The sequence below is a fragment of the Nerophis ophidion genome, linkage group LG28 (genome assembly GCF_033978795.1).
Source record: "Nerophis ophidion isolate RoL-2023_Sa linkage group LG28, RoL_Noph_v1.0, whole genome shotgun sequence".
Taxonomy (NCBI): Eukaryota; Metazoa; Chordata; class Actinopteri; order Syngnathiformes; family Syngnathidae; genus Nerophis; species Nerophis ophidion.
The window spans coordinates 16,645,267-16,663,414 of NC_084638.1; the positions used below are offsets into that span (position 1 = coordinate 16,645,267).

Sequence of the window (18,148 nt, forward strand, 5' to 3'; positions counted from 1 at the left end):
AGATTCCTCTACAGAATCTCCTCTCTGGTCAACAGAAGCACCTTGAAGATTCTAGCGGGAACTCTCATTCAACCCTTTTTTGATTACGTTTGCACCTCCTGGTACCCCAGCGCCTCTAGAACCCTCAAATCTAGACTCCAAACATCCCAGAACAAGCTAGTCCGGTTTCTTTTAGACCTCCACCCCAGATCACACCTCACTCCAACCCACTTCTCCAAAGTGGGCTGGCTCAGGGTGCACGACAGAGTTAAACAACTTGCACTGAGCCTAGTCTATAAAATCCGCTACACCTCCCTGATACCGAAGTACATATCAAACTACTTCCTTAATGTAAATGACCGCCATAACCACAACACCAGGGGGAGCTCTACAAACCACGCTAAACTCAGATTCGGATCTAACAAAGGTCTTAACTCATTCTCTTTCTATGCCACATCAATGTGGAATGCACTCCCAACAGGTGTAAAAGTGAGTGCATCTCGATCCTCCTTCAAAACCGCTCTAAAACCACACATCCAGGCAACTACAACCCTTTACTAATCCCCCCCCCCCTTCACATCTCATCTCCCCGGATGGCGAATTACATTGTGTAAATAATCAAATGTATTTCTAATGCATATACTTGTTCTTATGCTATCTGAACTCACTATGTTCTTTGCTGGCTGTACATATCATGCTAAGTAAGACCTACACTGTTTCAATGTCCGTTTCTCTGATGATGCAATTGTTGATGACTAAAGTACTGACATCAACCAAAGCTCCTCATCCCACCCCCCAGATTGTAAATAATGTAAATAATTCAATGTATATACTATGATGATTAACTTGTGTGATGACTGTATTATGTTGATTGTATATATTTGTACCATGAATTGATTAACGTGGACCCCGACTTAAACAAGTTGAAGAACTTATTCGGGTGTTACCATTTAGTGGTCAATTGTACGGAATATGTACTGAACTGTGCAATCTATTAATAAAAGTTTCAATCAATCAATCAATCAATCAATCAACCTTTTTTAATATTGGAACCATTTCATTCAAAGAAAATGTCATATCTATAGTGTTGCTAAAGCCATTATCATTATCTTCCATCATTTCCCCAATATTTAAACTATATGCTCCGTCCCTCTTTTCTTTTTCTACACTTCTCAAATTATCATTAATGTGCACTTTAACAAATGTTTTTGCAAAAAGTTCTGTCTTTTCTTTATTTTCTACCACATACCGTGTTCCATCTTTCATCACATGATGTTTATGTTGATTTCTGATCCCTGACATGTTCTTGATCATTCCCCACACTTGGTCTAAAGGAGTAGTTCTATTTAGTGATTTACGAAATGTTCTCCAATAGTCTTTTTTCCTCTTTTTAATAACGTACCCTAATGCAGCCTAGTGCTTTTTATACTGGATCATATCTTGAAAATGATGTGATCTTCTTAATATTCTAAATGCTTTATTACGTTCTTTTATTGCGTCTGTGAACGTTTGTGTCCACCATCTTCCTTCTTTTCCCTATTATACTCCTTGGTATGCTCTGGCTGCTTCCATTATGCACTTTGTAATATCCGTATTAAGTTGCTCAATATCTTGATTTATATTCTCTTTCTTTATTGTCTTGTTTGTAATTTCCCTAAATTGTTCCCAGTCACCATTATTTTGATCTTCTCAGTCTTATTTCTTGCCAATGGTGTGATCCAGTTTCCAGATCACATCTCTAGTCTTTGTTTGAGTAATTTTTGTATTTTCTTATTATGTTTGGACTCTTCCGTTCCCTGAGTTGTGTTCATCACCATGGCGACTTCATTTGCTCCACCTGCACTTACTTTCTGACACACACCTGTTTTGATTATTGTTTTAGTATTTAAGCTTGCATTCTTCCTCAGTTCGTCCTTGGCTCATGGTTTGCTACGCGAAACAGTCACGTATGGTTTTCTCTGCTATGTAAATTCTGTGCTACGTTACGCCTTAGCTTCTTGTGCGCTCTGCACGTCAATGTTTGGACTTTGGACTCTTTGCTAAGTTTTAGCTTATCTTACCGTGCGTTCTGCACGCTGTTTCTTTTGCCTGTTTTGCACCAGTATTCTTTTATCTTTTGTATATTAAAATCAGCTTTCTACCTGCAATCCTGCCTGTCTGGTCCCACTGCATCCTGGGGTGAAACCTTCGTGCATCACAATGCGTTCCCAATGTGACAGCCTGTTCTATACAATTTATTACATATGCTCCTCTCATTTGCTGCACTTCTGTTTCCTAATGACACAGCCCCCATAAGCTGCTGTGTGATTCCCCACAGTTACAACACTTGATCTTTTGACTTCCACATTGTCTATACTCATGCTCACCTCCACACCTTCCACATCTCATCTTAGCATGACACACACTACTATGTGCCAAGAGCGTTGCCACTTGAAACAAGGTACTGGGGGTGGGACGTAAGCTCTTATTAAAAACTTTAAAAAACCCTTTAATGATTATTTTGGGGAGGACTTCCTCGACAAACTGTGCTAGCACAGATTCGCTCTCCATCTTTTCTCCGTTTCTATATGCCATCAATCTCTTCATCATTGTGACAGATCCCCTTCTTATTTCTCTTTCCAAATTTTCTAAATGTTCTCCTCTTGGGATTCCTGTCGCAAACTCCTCTGGCCCGCTTTCATTCTCCCACTTCGATTATTTCCTTTAGTATCTTATTGGACAGCTTTTCCAATCGCATTGATTTGTTCTTTTACTCTCCATTTTTACATTTAATCAAAATATTTCCATCCTTTAGCACTTTGGTCTTCTCCACCTCTCCAATGTCCTTCTTTCATCCCTTAACCAGTGTCATCAAACTAATATCCTTCATGTCTTGATCTGACTTAAATGTATATATCATCTTGCAATTTTCTTCCATAATCTTTTTCCTCTTTTCTACTCTTTTAGCGCTCGGCTTTCCTTCATGACCTCCTCTGCCCTTTTTTCCTCTCTCCCTTCGAATCCTATCCATGTCCATACCTTCCACATACATCCCCTCCTTATCCCCTCCCATCTCTTTTTAACCAGCGACCAGAAATCCATAGCTGGATAATGGAAAGGTTTTGTGACATAAACAAATAAAAATAATTGCCTAAAACCAAAAATAAAATTGAAATACATCTCCTCTGTTCTGTACATCATTGTCCAAGTGACATTATAATGTCATCTTCCTCTTTATGCCATTTCCTCAAGGTGACAAAAAAACATGATACAACCTGCCTATCATGTGATTGTACCATGTTGGCAAAATACAAACACACAATATATTTACATATAAAACACATAAAACATGGAATTAAAAAAGAACAGTACCCATCCTTACCAGCAAGTGTTGTTGTACTGGAAATTAATTTACAAACACAACTTCATCACACACAATACTCCACTATGGAATTGTTTTTATATTAAAATGAGAAACAAAACCATCTTTGAACAGCAATGGTTTGAAAAAGGCATTTGGTCATTGATGCACTTATCGAGTGAGACAAGTATTTTATTATTTGAAGATTTCATTAAGTATGACCTGCATAGAAAAATAATTACACAAATTAAAAAGGCTTTCATTCAAATTAATTTAATTACAGTATATCATTCTTTTTAATTATTTACTATTTCTTCTTTACTGTATTTTCTCTGGAAAAAAAACATACTTATTTAGGAAGAATGGAAACTTTCAAGTGAAAGTTTCCATTATTCCTAAGGCAGAGGAGTTAATTTAAGAAAAAAAGACGGAATTGACCTTTTAAAATAATTTTTAGGATGTTGTTTTGCAATTGAAGACAACACTTGTTCGTTCTGTGCTAGGGAAACAAAAAAAACAGTTTATCTTAAGAATGTATGCAAAGTAAATCTCTGTGGGATGATGTACAATATTGGCTTTTGCCTGACACTCCAAACTTTGACTGATATTGATGTCGTTTTGGGGATGTTAAAAAAGAAAGAGAAAGAACATATAAAATGTTTAAAACACAATACTGGATTTATTGTATGTATCCACAAATGTAAGTTTGTAAAAACAAAACTATCCTTCCATAAAAAAAAATCTGCCATTTTCTGTCACTTTTATGTTGCATACAGGTCTGGGGACATACATAAAAAAACAATCAAAACACAATCATCATAATACAAAGTAATAACGAAAATTAATAAAATATATTACATTATAACAAATGATTCATAAAGTCACACATTTTAAAAAGTGAACAAAAGACAATTATTCAAATGATGTATAAAGTAAATACTGTATTTTTCGGAGTATAAGTCGCTCCGGAGTGTAAGTCGCACCTGCCGGAAATGCATAATAAAGAAGGAAAAAAACATATATAAGTCGCACTGGAGTATTAGTCGCATTTTTGGGGGAAATTTATTTGATAAAACCCAACCCCAAGAATTGACATTTGAAAGGCAATTTAAAATAAATAAAGAATAGTGAACAACAGGCTGAATAAGTGTAAGTTTTATGACGCATACCCTGCGATGAGGTAGCGACTTGTCCAGGGTGTACACCGCCTTCCGCCCGACTGTAGCTGAGATAGGCACCAGCGCCCGCCGCGACCCCAAATGTAATAAGCGGTAGGAAATGGATGGATGGATAGATTTATGACGCATAAATAACCAACCGAGAAGGTGCCTGGTATATTAACATAACATATTACGTATCCGGTAAAAGAGCATGCTGTACTCTCTTTGACAGCCCACACCCTCCAGCAGGCTGTGCAGCCTGGAAAATTGGCTGCACAGATACACATTTTTTTTTCAGGATTTAGTCATGTTGTTTGTCTTATTTCTTAATTTATTGCATTGCTTTTTAAGCGTTGAAAGTTAAAGTACCAATTATTGTCACACACATACTAGATGTGGCGAAATTATTCTCTGCATTTGACTCCTCACCCTTGATCACCCCCTGGGAGGTGAGGGGAGCAGTGGGCAGCAGCGATGCCGCGCCCGGGAATCATTTTATGGTGATTTTAACCCCCAATTCCAACCCTTAATGCTGAGTGCCAAGCAGGGAGGTAATGGGTCCCATTTTTATAGTCTTTGGTATGACTCTGCCGGGATTTGAACTCACGACCTACCGAACCACTAGGCCACTGAAAGGAGTGATTTGAGGTTATTATTATTGGGTTGTTTATTTACTTTGGTTTTACACTTTTGGTATTCGAAGTATTTTCTGTCACTGTCTTGTATGGCAGCTAATAGGTCTGGATTGATCCATGGTTCAGAGCGGGCTTTGATCCGGACTGTTGTCACGGGAGCCATATCATTTAGTATAGCTAGGAACGCTGTTTTGAAGCGATCCCAAGCATCTTCAACCAGGTTGCTCGTGAGCACAGGGGACCAGTTCCACTCACCTAATTTAAGGTTGAAATTATCACTGGAGTATGTAACTATCAATCAATCAATCAATGTTTACTTATATAGCCCTAAATCACTAGTGTCTCAAAGGGCTGCACAAACCACAACACGAACCACTACGACATCCTCGGTAGACCCACATAAGGGCAAGGAAAACTCACACCCAGTGCGACGTCGGTGACAATAATGACTATGTAAAACATGCTATATGTTTACCAAACAATCTGTCACTCCTAATTGCTAAATCTGATGAAATCTTATACGTCTAGTCTCTTACGTGAATGAGCTCAATAATATTATTTGATATTTTAAAGGTAATGTTTTAATAATTTCACACATAAGTTGCTCCTGAGTAGAAGTCGCACCCCCGGCCAAAGTATGAAAAAACTGTGACTTATAGTTCGAAAAATACGGTAATAATATGCTCCCTGAAGTGGTCCAGAAGATGTTTCAGATGTGAACCAGTAAATATGTATATCATATAAAGGTGCTAATCTATGGGGTTATTAACAATAAGAAATAAAAATATGGAATACTTTCATATTTCAAACTATCTAATCTATAATTGTACGAGCATATTAAAAAGATTCTTACACAAACAACAATGTCACACATGTTATATGTGCTGATGTTGTTAGAAAGTCAAAATTAAAGTCTTGACAGCTTATTTCAAATCCTGCAGTTTCATTTGCTGCTGCTGTTCTCACCAGCACACTTGTGTTTCTTACACTGCTTCTTATAAGAGAATCTTTCACCACACACACTGCAACTCAACACTTTCTCTCCTGGGTGTGTTCTCATGTGTGCTACAATGTTTGATCGGTCACAAAAGCTTCTGTTGCAAATTGAACAGGAAAAAGGTTTTTCACCAGTGTGTGTTCTCTTGTGTCTTTTCAAAGTCTGACTTTGTGTAAAACCTTTACCACAGGTTGAACAGTAAAAAGGTTTTTCACCAGTGTGTGTTCTCAAGTGTACTTTCAAATCATGACTGTGTGTAAAACCTTTACCACAGGTTGAACAGGAAAAAGTTTTTTCTCCAGTGTGTGTTCTCATGTGTCTTTTCAAATGTTGACTGTGTGTAAAACCTTTACCACAGGTTGAACAGGAAAACTTTTTTTCACTATTGTGTGTTCTCATGTGTACTTTCAAACATTGACTTAGTGTAAAACCTTTACCACAGGTTGAACAGAAAAACTTTTTTTCACCAGTGTGTGTTGTCATGTGCACTTTCAAATTGTGACTTACAACAAAACGTTTACCACAGATTGAACAGATAAAAGGTTTTTCACCAGTGTGTATTCTAATGTGTACTTTCAAATTGTGACTTTCTACAAAACCTTTACCACATATTGAACATATGAAAGGTTTTTCTCCAGTGTGTATTTTCATGTGTCTTTTCAGATAACAAGGTAATTTAAAGGTTTTGTCACAGTAAGAACATTTGAAGTGAGTGTTGTCAGTGTGACATGTCTTATCATCTTTAGAGTCTTCATCATCAGTGTCAGGAGAGTGTGACGTTGTGTCCTCACTATCTGATAGTGGAGCTAAGAGCTTGTCTGCTTGTGATCCTCCACAGTGGTCTCCATCAGCTTCTGTTGTCATGTGTTGTGTTGAGCTGCTGCTTGGAGGCTCCCCCCCTCCCCTCTCCTCACTTTCACCTTTGACCTCATCATCTTCACTCTTCACAGGGACATCAGTCACTGGGAACTCCTCCAACCATTGAGGCTGACTGATGCAGTGTTCCTCCTCTTCCTCTTTAATATGCGGTGGGTCTCGGTCCTCCTCTTCCTCTTTAATGTGGGGGGTCATTGATTCTTCCTCTTCCTTTTTACAGGGAAGGGTCTGTGTCAAAGAGGAAAAGGAGACGCCAGAGGGTCCGTGACACCTGCTCTTCCTCTTCGATGGATCCTCCATCACCATCCTGAAGCTACACTCCTGTTTTTCAGGCAGAAGTTGTTCTTCACAGACGTCTGTAGGACACAAAATGACAAACATGCTTAAGAAATGTCCAGATTTGCTCAGTCAAATGATGCATTCAGTAAGTTTACATGTACTTAAAATGACAAGTTATTATATAAATTGGCCTGAAAACAAACACACTGCTCTTTACAACATTATCCACAGGAAAAGAAGACCACTTTTTTACAAGGGGTGGGCAATATGGCCTAAAATCTATATTACCATAAATTCCCTGCTGCCTGAGTGCAGCTGGGATAGGCTCCAGCGCCCCCTGTGATTTTAATGTCAGTTACCGATGTATAAACTTGGAGAAAAGATTAGGTCATTTACAGCAGTGGTCCCCAACCTTTTTGTAGCTGCGGACCGGTCAACGCTTGATAATTTGTCCCGTGGCCCGGGTGGGGTCTCTTTCATTTTTTTTCCCCTTTGTCATCTTGTGTTTTTTATGTTATTTTTTTATTAAAAAATAATTACAATTAATAACAAATTATTCTGCGGCTGGTACCAATCGAGCCACGGCCCGGTACCCAGTGGTTGGGGACCACTGGTTTACAGTGTAAATCTGTATTCTGTAGGGGTGTAACGGTACGTGTATTTGTATTGAACAGTTTCGGTACGGGGGTTTCGGTTCGGTACGAGGGTGTATCGAACGAGTTTGTAAACTAAAGTCTTAACAAGCTGCTTTGTTGCTGCCTCTGTCTGAGCAGTGAGCACCCAGCATTGTCCTGCCCACACAACCATCTGATTGGTTACATACAAAGCCAATCAGCAGGGCGTATTCAAAGCGATGGAACAGCCAATCAGCAGTGCATATTCAGAGCGCATGGAGTCAGTGCTCCAAGTGAGATGAGCAGATATGTGTGTAGCAGGTGGGGAGCAGACATCGTACACTCCCCAAATTATAAAAAACACTTCCCAGTCACAACTATTACAAACATCACTATGAGCCCGTTGACCTTCTAGAAACTTAAACTGCAGCTCAGCTTTCTCATAGTTCAGGGTTGAGGTGAAGGCTAATTAGCTTTTAGCGTTACGTGAGCTCATTTTGCTGTGTGTGTGTATGTGTGTGTATGTATGTGTGCTCGCGCGTGTGTGTGTGTGTGTGTGTGTGTATAATATGAGTTGACTTGAAACTGTTTAATGTTGCACTTTTTATATGTAGAAGAAATGTTTTGTCATTTTATTTAATGAAAGCAACAACTTGAGGCAATTTAATGTGGATTAACGTGGGTAGAATTATTATAGTGTTCTCAATGTTAAGTGTGAAGTGAATTATATTTTAAAAGGATAAAGCCATTGTTTACAAATTTGGTAAATAAATAACCCAAAAATGTATATTTTGTTATTTTCTTACTGTACCGAAAATGAACCGAACCGTGACCTCTAAACCGTGGTACGTACCGAACTGAAATTTGTGTGTACCGCTACACCCCTAGTATTCTGTATTGTCTCTATGATGCCATCTTGTGGTAGAGTTCACACACTGCGTGTGCTGTGGGTTGAAAGTGTATTTCCTTTTGCTTCGTGCCTTGAACCCGAAGTAAGGTTTCATCATTGATCTTGCCTAGCAACGTTTGTAAGTGTAACCCGGATTTCCACTGGATGTGGAACGGCGGCGCCACGCCGACAGACTCGTTCCGTTTTCTGTTCTCAAGTCAATGTGTCAGTTTCCACCACCTGGCTTCTATATTTAGCGGTCGCCACAACAGGGCGGTTCAATTGAGCTAAAATCTGCTCGTGTGGGACAGGACGTCATGCATAATCACAAAATAAATGATCTAGTTTGCTTTCAAAGTAAAATATTCTGTTTAAGGCGGATGGTATTTTACACTTTGAAATGTCCTAATGGACATGAAATCAACTTGTCAAAAGGTTTCCAGGCCTAATTTCACCTCCTTGACACAAATGAAATTAAAACATACTGATTCTAAAAGGTCCAAAATTTAAGAATCATATAACAAGCTTATCGCGGGCAACTATATGGGGGCCTGTATTAAAGCGTTGTATTAAAATGACTACTTCCATCTCCAACATTAAAGTGAGTGTCACTAACACTACTGCACACAGGAAAACGCGTGGAGGAGAATTGCAAGTAGCCGAAACAAAGATTGTGAATGACTGACAAGAGGCTCACTTTGTTCATGTAAGTCTACCGTGGAATAAACATGTTCAGGTGCTGAGAGCGATGCACAGAGTGAGACGTCTTAGTCCAGTATAAAATCCAGAGACAAAGAAGGAAACAGACGGACATAGCAATGTATTGAAGATGGCCAAAGATAGGTTATTAGGTTTATTTTCATTTATATTGGCCCCGGCCTATGATTGCATGAATATTTTAATGCCTCTGAACATCGTATTTAATGCTTTTTAATACCATTTAAGGCCTTAATCTAGGCAGTCCATTCAATGAGTATAAATGTGTTTTAATGATCCACAGAAACCTTGCTAAAGCTCCTAAATTGAAAGTATCAAAGAACAAAACAAGTGCTTATTACATTTTAACAAAACAGAAGAATAAGTGATCATTAAATTTTAACAGAAGTGTAGATGGAAACATGTTACATTAGAAAGTTCCTAAATACAAATATTGTTCATGGAATTATTGAGACATTTCTAGACTGTATTTATGATTTTTATGAGATTTTGATAGTATTTAATATATTCTAAGGGCAGCGTGGCTCGGTTGGTAGGGCGGCCATGCTGGCAACTCGACGGTTCCAGGTTTGAGCCTAGACACTACTGTTGTGTCCTTGAGCAAGGTACTTTACCCACCTGCTCCCAGTTCCACCCACACAGTTTTAAATGTAACTTAGATCATGGGTTTCACTATTTAAAGCGCTCTGAGTCACTAGAGAAAAGCACTAAATAAATATACTTCACTTCACTTAAAGGGGAACCACACTTTTTTTTTTATTTTGCTTATCAAGAACAAGTTTTTTTCTTTTTTATGCATTCCAAATAGTAAATAAATGTGATCAAAAGTCTGCTTAAAGTAGAGGCTATTAGAGTCTCATTATTCTGCCTACAAAGACCTTAAAAAGCATCCAAAAACCTCCATTTAGGTTTTATGTACATGCAGTAGGTATATATTGGTAGGTTGGTAATGCATGGCATCCTGCCAGCTGCTATGCTGACAGTTATTTTAGTAGCTGGCATCAAAGACAAGGCTGGTAAGGTAGGGACTATGGACAATTATCAACCTATCGCCCGAACCAGCGTGCTATCTAAAGTACTGGAAAGTGTGATAATATACAGAGTTGGGGATCTTATTTGCACCGCAGACAACCAATTTGGCTTTAAGAGCAAGTACAGCACTGACTTGTGTATTTATGCTTTAGAAGAAGCAGTAGAAAAATACAGAGCGCAGGGCCCTACAATGTTGGTAGGGTTTATTGATGCATCTAAGGCATTTTACAGAGTGAACCATCTCAAACTGTTCACCAATCTGAAACATAGGGGTGTTCTGGGTATATTCTGGCATATTGGTACGACAGGCAGACGAAGCAGGTAAAATGGGGGGAGTAGTTTATCCTCTCCCTTTAGAGTTGGCAATGGGGTACGGCAGGGTGGGCTTCTATCACCAGGCATATTTAGCCTGTCTATGAAGGATTAGTGCGTCTGCCTCACAATACGAAGTTCCTGCAGTCCTGGGTTCAAATCCAGGCTCGGCATCTTTCTGTGTGGAGTTTGCATGTCCTCCCCGTGAATGCGTGGGTTCCCTCCGGGTACTCTGGCTTCCTCCCACTTCCAAAGACATGCACCTGGGGATAGGTTGATTGGCAACACTAAATGGTCCCTAGTGTGTGAATGTTGTCTGTCTATCTGTGTTGGCCCTGCGATGAGATGGCGACTTGTCCAGGGTGTAACCCGCCTTCCGCCCGATTGTAGCTGAGATAGGCGCCAGCGCCCCCCGCGACCCCGAAAGGGAATAAGCGGTAGTAAATGGATGGATGGATGGATGAATGATCTGTCAAGGCAGTGGGAGAATGCAGAACAGGGTGCATCATGGGGAACGCCTTAATGAACCACTTTATGTACGCTGATGATTTGGCCATTATATCTCCCAGTAGTGTATGTAGGGTTCCACCAGCTTCTTAAAGGGGAGCATTATCACAATTTCAGAAGAGTTAAAACCAATAAAAATCAGTTCTCAGTGGCTTATTTTATCTATCGAAGTTATTTTCAAAATGTTTAACCATCCCGGAATATCCCCCAAAAATGGTTTAACGTGCCTGAATTTCGCTATCTGCAAAGCCACCGTCCATTTTCCTGTGACGTCATCTAGTGATGCCAGTACAAAAAACATGGCGGATAGCACAGCAAGATATAGCGACATTAGCTCGGATTCAGACTCGGATTTCAGCGGTTTAAGCGAGTCAACAGATTACGCATGTATTGAAACGGATGGTTGGAGTATGGAGGCAGATAGCGAAAACGAAAATGAAGAAGAAACTGAAGCTATTGAGCGAATACCTATTGAAGCCATTCGGCCATGTCTGCCTTAGCATCGCCAGTAAAATGTGCAGACCAAACGATCGGGACCTTCGCATTGACACCGGAGCAACCTAAATCCGTCGATTGGTAAGTGTTTGTTTGGCATTAAATTTGGGAAACGCTGGATGCGAATACAGCTACAAATGTACATACAGCTAGCCTAAATAGCATGTTAGCATCGATTAGCTGGCAGTCATGCCGCGACCAAATATGTCTGATTAACACATAAGTCAATAACATCAACAAAACTCACCTTTGTGATTTTGTTGACTTTATCGTTGGAAATGCATCTGCTTTGAGTGTCGCAGGGAATCCATTCATCTCTGTGCAATATCTGTTGAAGCATCGCCAGTAAAATGTGCGGACCAAACGAGGGACTTTCGCATCTCTTGACACTGGAACAACTTAAATCCGTCGATTGGTAAGTGTTTGTTTCGCAGTAAATGTGGATAGAGGGAAAGGCTGGATGCAAATATAGCTACAATTGAGGCATAACGATGCAATATGTACATACAGCTAGCCTAAATAGCATGTTAGCATAGATTAGCATGCCGTGCTAATCGATGCACATTCTACGTACATCAACTTGAATCCGTGCCTGATCGTGTTGTTACACCCTCTGACAACACAACGACAAGGCATGATGTCTCCAAGGTACCGGAAAACAGTGGAAACAACGCAAAATAACAGAACTGATTTGACTTGCTGCGTGTAATGTGTTTGAGAAAATGGCGTTGACTACCTAGGTGACGTCACGTTTTGACATCATCGCTCCGAGAGCAAATGATAGAAAGGCGTTTAATTCGCCAAAATTCACCCATTTAGAGTTCAGAAATCGGTTAAAAAAAATATATGGTATTTTTTCTGCAACATCAAGGTATATATTGACGCTTACATAGGTCTGGTAATAATGTTGCCCCTTTAACATATGCTCAGACTATGGAGTGAAGTTTGACATCAAGTATAATGCCAAAAACGGTAGCAATCAATGATTATTTATATAGCCCTAAATCACTAGTGTCTCAAAGGGCTGCACAAACCGGTAATGATATGTAGGACCAAGGAGGATAAACATCTTGAAGGCCTACTGAAATTTAATTTTCTTATTTAAACGGGGAAAGCAGGTCCATTCTATGTGTCATACTTGATCATTTCGCGTTATTGCCATATTTTTGCTGAAAGGATTTAGTAGAGAAGATCGACGATAAAGTTTGCAACTTTTGGTCGCTAATAAAAAAGCCTTGCCTGTACCGGAAGTAGCAGACGATGTGTGTGTGACGTCACAGGTTGTAGGGCTCCTCATATCCTCACATTGTTTATAATGTGAGCTTCCAGCAGCAAGAGCTATTCGGACCGAGAAAGCGACGATTTCCCCATTAATTTGAGAGAGGATGAAAGATTTGTGGATGAGGAATGTTAGAGTCAAGCACTTAAAAAAAAAAGAAAAAGAAAGAAAAAGAAAAGGCGACGGCTCCAGGGGACGGCAGAGGTTGCGATTCCGATGTTATTAGACACATTTACAAGGATAATTCTGGAAAATCTCTTATCTGCTTATTGTGTTAATAGTGTTTTAGTGAGATTATGAATTCATACCTAAAAGTCGGAGGGCTGCGGTGACTGCCAGTGTCTCTGAGGGAAAATGGAGGAGTCAAGATCACAGCTGCCTTTTTGACAGCTGCTGCAGGAGGTCGCATAATCTGCTCAAGTCTCCGGTAAGAGCCGACTTAATATCACAAATTTCCCATCCAAAAACTTGCTGGTTGACATGTGGTAGAGAAACATGTTCGCTTGACCGCTCTGTGTTAAAGCTTCACAACAAACAAAGAGTGTTTCGGTTGCTAAAGGCAGCTGCAATCCACCGCTTTCCACCAACAGCATTATTCTTTATAGTCTCCATTATTAATTGAACAAATTGCAAAAGATTCAGCAACACAGATGTCCAAAATACTATGTAATTATGCGATGAAAAGAGACAACTTTTAGCCGTGAGTGGTGCTGGGCTGAAATGTCCGCTCCAACAAATGAACGTCACAAGCACGCGTCAACATAAGCGTCATCATTCCACGACGTTTTCAATAGGATACCTCGTGGGAAATTTAAAATTGTAATTTAGTAAACTAAAAAGGCTGTATTGGCATGTGTTGCAATGTTAAGATTTCATCATTGATATATAAAGTATCAGACTGCGCGTTCGGTAATAGTGGGTTTCAGTAGGTCTTTAATTTCCCAGGTTTCTATTTGTCCGGTCAAACCCTGTCTGTGTGCAACAATGTCAAATACTTGGGCCACATCATCAATGACAAGATGGAGGATGATGCTGACATGCTGAGACAGAGAATAATTCTGTATGTCCAAGCTAATATGCTGGTGGGAAAATGTCATTTACTGTTTGGATGAAGCGAAGGTGCAATGTTAATATTTGGTTACATGTCCCTTGGCAAGTTTAACTGCAATAAGGTGCTGTTGGTAGCCATCCACAAGCTTCTGGTTGAATTTTTGACCACTCCTCTTGACAAAAGTGGTGCAGGTCAGCTAAATGTGTTGGTTTTCTGACATGGACTTGTTACTCCTGCATTGTCCACATGTTTAAGTCAGGACTTTTGACGTGTGTTTAGGGTCATTGTCCTGTACCCAAGACCCAACCTCCAGGCTGATGATTGTAGGTTGTCCTCAAGAATTTGGAGGCAATCTTCCTTTTAATTGTCACATTTAGAGCACCAGTTTTATTGGCAGCAAAACATGCCCAGAGCATAATACTACCACCACCATGCTTGACGGTCGGAATGGTGTTCCTGGGATTAAAGGCATCACATTTTCCCCTTCAAACAAATTGCTGGACATTGTAGCCAAACAGCTAATTTTTTGTTTCTTCTGACCACATAACTTTACTACAGAAGGTCTTGTCTTTGTCGATGTGGTGTCAGATGTAAAAAAAAAAAAAAACTGAGCTGTTTGGCCACAATACCCAGCAATATGTTTGGAGGAGAAAAAGGTGAGGCCTTTAATCTCAGGAACACCATGCCCACCATCATTGCTGTATATGTACTAACGCTGCTGTATATAAACTCTTGACCCAGCATATTTGCTCACATTTTCAGTAGACCCATAATACATTCATTAAAGAACCAACCTTCATGAATGTTTTTTTTGTGACCAACAAGTATGTGCTCCAATCACTCTGTCACAAAAAATAAGAATTGTAGAAATCTTTGGAAACTCAAGCCAGCCATGACATTATGTTCTTTAAAATTGTATGTAAACTTTTGATCACGACTGTATGTACATCATCCAAACAAGACAACCAAACTACTTATATACAATACATTTAAGCATAGTGTTAATAATAAAATATAAAGTTATTAAAGATGTGAGAGTAAAAAGTAAACAAACCTGTTCTATGAAACACAACTTGATGATGTTTCTTATAATAAACATCCAGTAGTTGATGTTGTCGCTCCTTCTCCTCTTTTGTTGGACACAATTCCTCCTCATACTTTGATGTCGTTCTTTCGCACATTTTCACACAATCACAACACTTTACACTCACATTAGTTCCCTACTTAGCGATGTTTAAATAACTTCCGCGTCTCTTTGTTAGCAGCTAACAAACTAAGCTAACTAGCCAGCTAAACTAGCTGCAAGCTACCAAGCTAGCAAACAGGAGAAGTGTCAAAGTGCGCTCAGACTAATGTATCCGGCTACAAACAATTATTAACCGTGTGTACTCTATTAAACAACATATATGTAAGAATACAGAAATATAATGCCCGCGTTTAGGACTTCTCCGTCAGACGCCATTTTGCTTTATCACCCGATCGGTCCACGCATGCGCGTACCCGACGTCACTTCCGCCAACTTGTTTTGCCACACTTACTTACCATGGTTCTTTTGGGTCATCTGTACTTCAATAACAATGTCATCATAAACCATTACATACAAAACAAACGTTATTAAAAATAGGGTGTTCATTATGAAACGGCACAGATCTGTACACAAACCTGAAAGATGTGTTCAGCAGCCTTAAATGGGAAATAAATTGATGTTTTACTATTTTTTAATAATTTATTTATTTCAGAATTCTGAGAGTTTAAAAAAATAATTTAAATTAGAAAACATCCTAAAAATAAATGTTAGTAGTCAATTAAGTCTTTTTTCATTAAATGGACTCTTTTGTGTTTGGAAGAATGGAAGCTTTCAAGTTATGACTATTTGTTTTGTTCCACAGAAAATACAGTAAAAAAGAAATAGTAAATAATTAAAAAACGTGAAATGCTGTAATTAGAATATTTTGAACGAAAGCCTTTATATATATGTATATATATATATATATATATATATATATATATATATATATATATGTATATATATATATATATATATATATATATATATATATATTGTTTTGTATATTTTCTATTTGCAGGTCGTACTTGATGAGGTCTTCAAATAATAAAATACTTTTATCACTCAATAAGTGCATCAGCGACCAAATGCCTTTTTCAAACCATTGCTGTACAAAGATGAATTTGTTTCTCATTTTAATATAACAACAATTCCACAGTGGACTATTGTGTGTGATGAAAATTATTTGTAACTAATTTAATTGTAAATTAGTTTCCAGTACAACAACACTTGCTGGTAGGGATAGGTACCGTTCACCTTTCAACCGATACGGCACATATTACGGTACCCTGAAATCGATACCTGTTCTCAATGTTCCGACTTTTTGGTGCTTTTGTGTGGTAATAATATTGTTTGTGATAATAAATCTAAATTTTTATTGCAACATTTAAAATGATACTGTAATGATAACTGTTGTCCTTTTGTTACATCTTGTTTAATTATTATCATATTATCATTTACAAGTAAGTTTATTTACAGTTGTAAGTCCAATACACTAGATGACAGTTGTTAGAGCCATATACTCTTTCTGTCCGTCAAATTCATGACGTCACTAAAGGGGTTGGCTCAAGGCCAAGTGCCAGTCTACTTAGGGAGGAGCTGGGATCCTGCTCAGGTGTTGCTGAGTAGAGGTGCAACAGTTTTTGACTGTGCCAGGCTAGTATTTGTTTGCTCCTGTGTATTTTCCGTTTTTGTTACAAAATGAGTTTTATAACGCGACTTTATGATAATAAATATTTTTGTAAAACATGAACGAAATTCTGGCCATCAATTATTAGCTTGCTGCAAACGTCTGAACTTGTTTCATTTATATTCGGCAACAAGTAGCAGTAATAGTTCAGGACTTTACCGCTACATTAAGTCAAAAACTGCCTCACTGGAACGCAACTTGTTTATAGGGAAACAACAATAATACAAAAAATGCCATTGTTAAAATGTGTGCACACAAATATTGACAAATCTAATGCATTGGTGACTATTTGACTTGACATGCGCGTGGGTTGACTTTTCCAAATGGAGGAGGAGGGAGCACACACCTCCGCTGACCAACATAAACAGCCACAGGAGGACAGTGTGGCTCAACGTGACAATGATGGACAAGGGGTTGAGGGGTTGAGGGGAAAAAAAACGTGTGGTAAAAATGACACCCAAGGTTCTAGGTCACAAAATTGAAAGTTTGCAGGGGGAAAGAAAATCAATGTGGCAAATACTCTCAATGCTGAAAGAGGAGGTCATTGTTGTGTTAAATGACGTAATACGGTCACATGAGCGAAAGGAGGATTTAAGCAGGTATGTGGATTTATATCATGCAACCAGAAAAGTGCACCAAACTTTGTTGTCTCTGTTGCCAGATGATGAGTATACTAAACATGAGACATGGTACAAAGCAAACAAGTTGAATTTTGATGGTTTTGTTGACAAGGTTGACAGGTTTATGTATTCTCAAAATGATGATGAGGTTGAAAATGAGGTCACATGAAAACCAAGAGTGTAAGTGGAACCTAGCAAATACCTTTCACATAAAACACTCAAGATAGCAGAGAATAGCTTCTATTTATCGACCTCTGGGTTATGGGCCCAGCATATACGGTCCTCTCCAAGGTTTCTTATAGTCACTGTCACCGACATCCCACTGGGGTGAGTTTTTCCTTGCCCATATGTGGGCTCTGTACCGTGGATGTCGTTGTGGCTTGTGCAGCCCTTTGAGACACCTGTGATTTAGGGCTATATAAATAAACATTGATTGATTGATTGATTGATACACTTTTCAGAGAGGGATACTGTGGTCACAGCTCAAGGTTGAAGAAGATTTTTACTAAGGAAAGTAAGAGGAACCAAAATTACATCCCCGTCAGGGAATTGAACCGTGGTCTTTCGCGTGACAGGCGGAGATACTGTCCACTATACTAATGAGGACTGT

At 39.0% G+C, this 18,148-nt stretch overlaps 2 protein-coding genes across 3 annotated transcripts in view; both read right to left on the minus strand.

Annotated features, from left to right (window-relative positions):
* The window catches only part of LOC133545367 (golgin subfamily A member 6-like protein 6), a 224,427-nt gene that overhangs the window by 138,232 nt on the left and 68,047 nt on the right, over positions 1-18,148 (minus strand). The window lies entirely within an intron of this gene.
* The window catches only part of LOC133545320 (gastrula zinc finger protein XlCGF57.1-like), a 51,541-nt gene continuing 37,369 nt past the window's right edge, over positions 3,977-18,148 (minus strand). The window contains exons 1-2 of one of the 2 annotated variants that reach the window (XM_061890785.1): positions 15,217-15,646; positions 3,977-7,343 (exon numbers count right to left, since the gene is read on the minus strand). In XM_061890785.1, coding sequence (XP_061746769.1) covers positions 6,058-7,343; positions 15,217-15,343 — 1,413 coding nt within the window. In that variant the 5' untranslated portion in view covers positions 15,344-15,646 and the 3' untranslated portion in view covers positions 3,977-6,057. Of the gene's footprint in view, positions 7,344-15,216; positions 15,647-18,148 lie in introns of those variants that run through there. The other variant, XM_061890784.1, reaches the window with a different exon arrangement.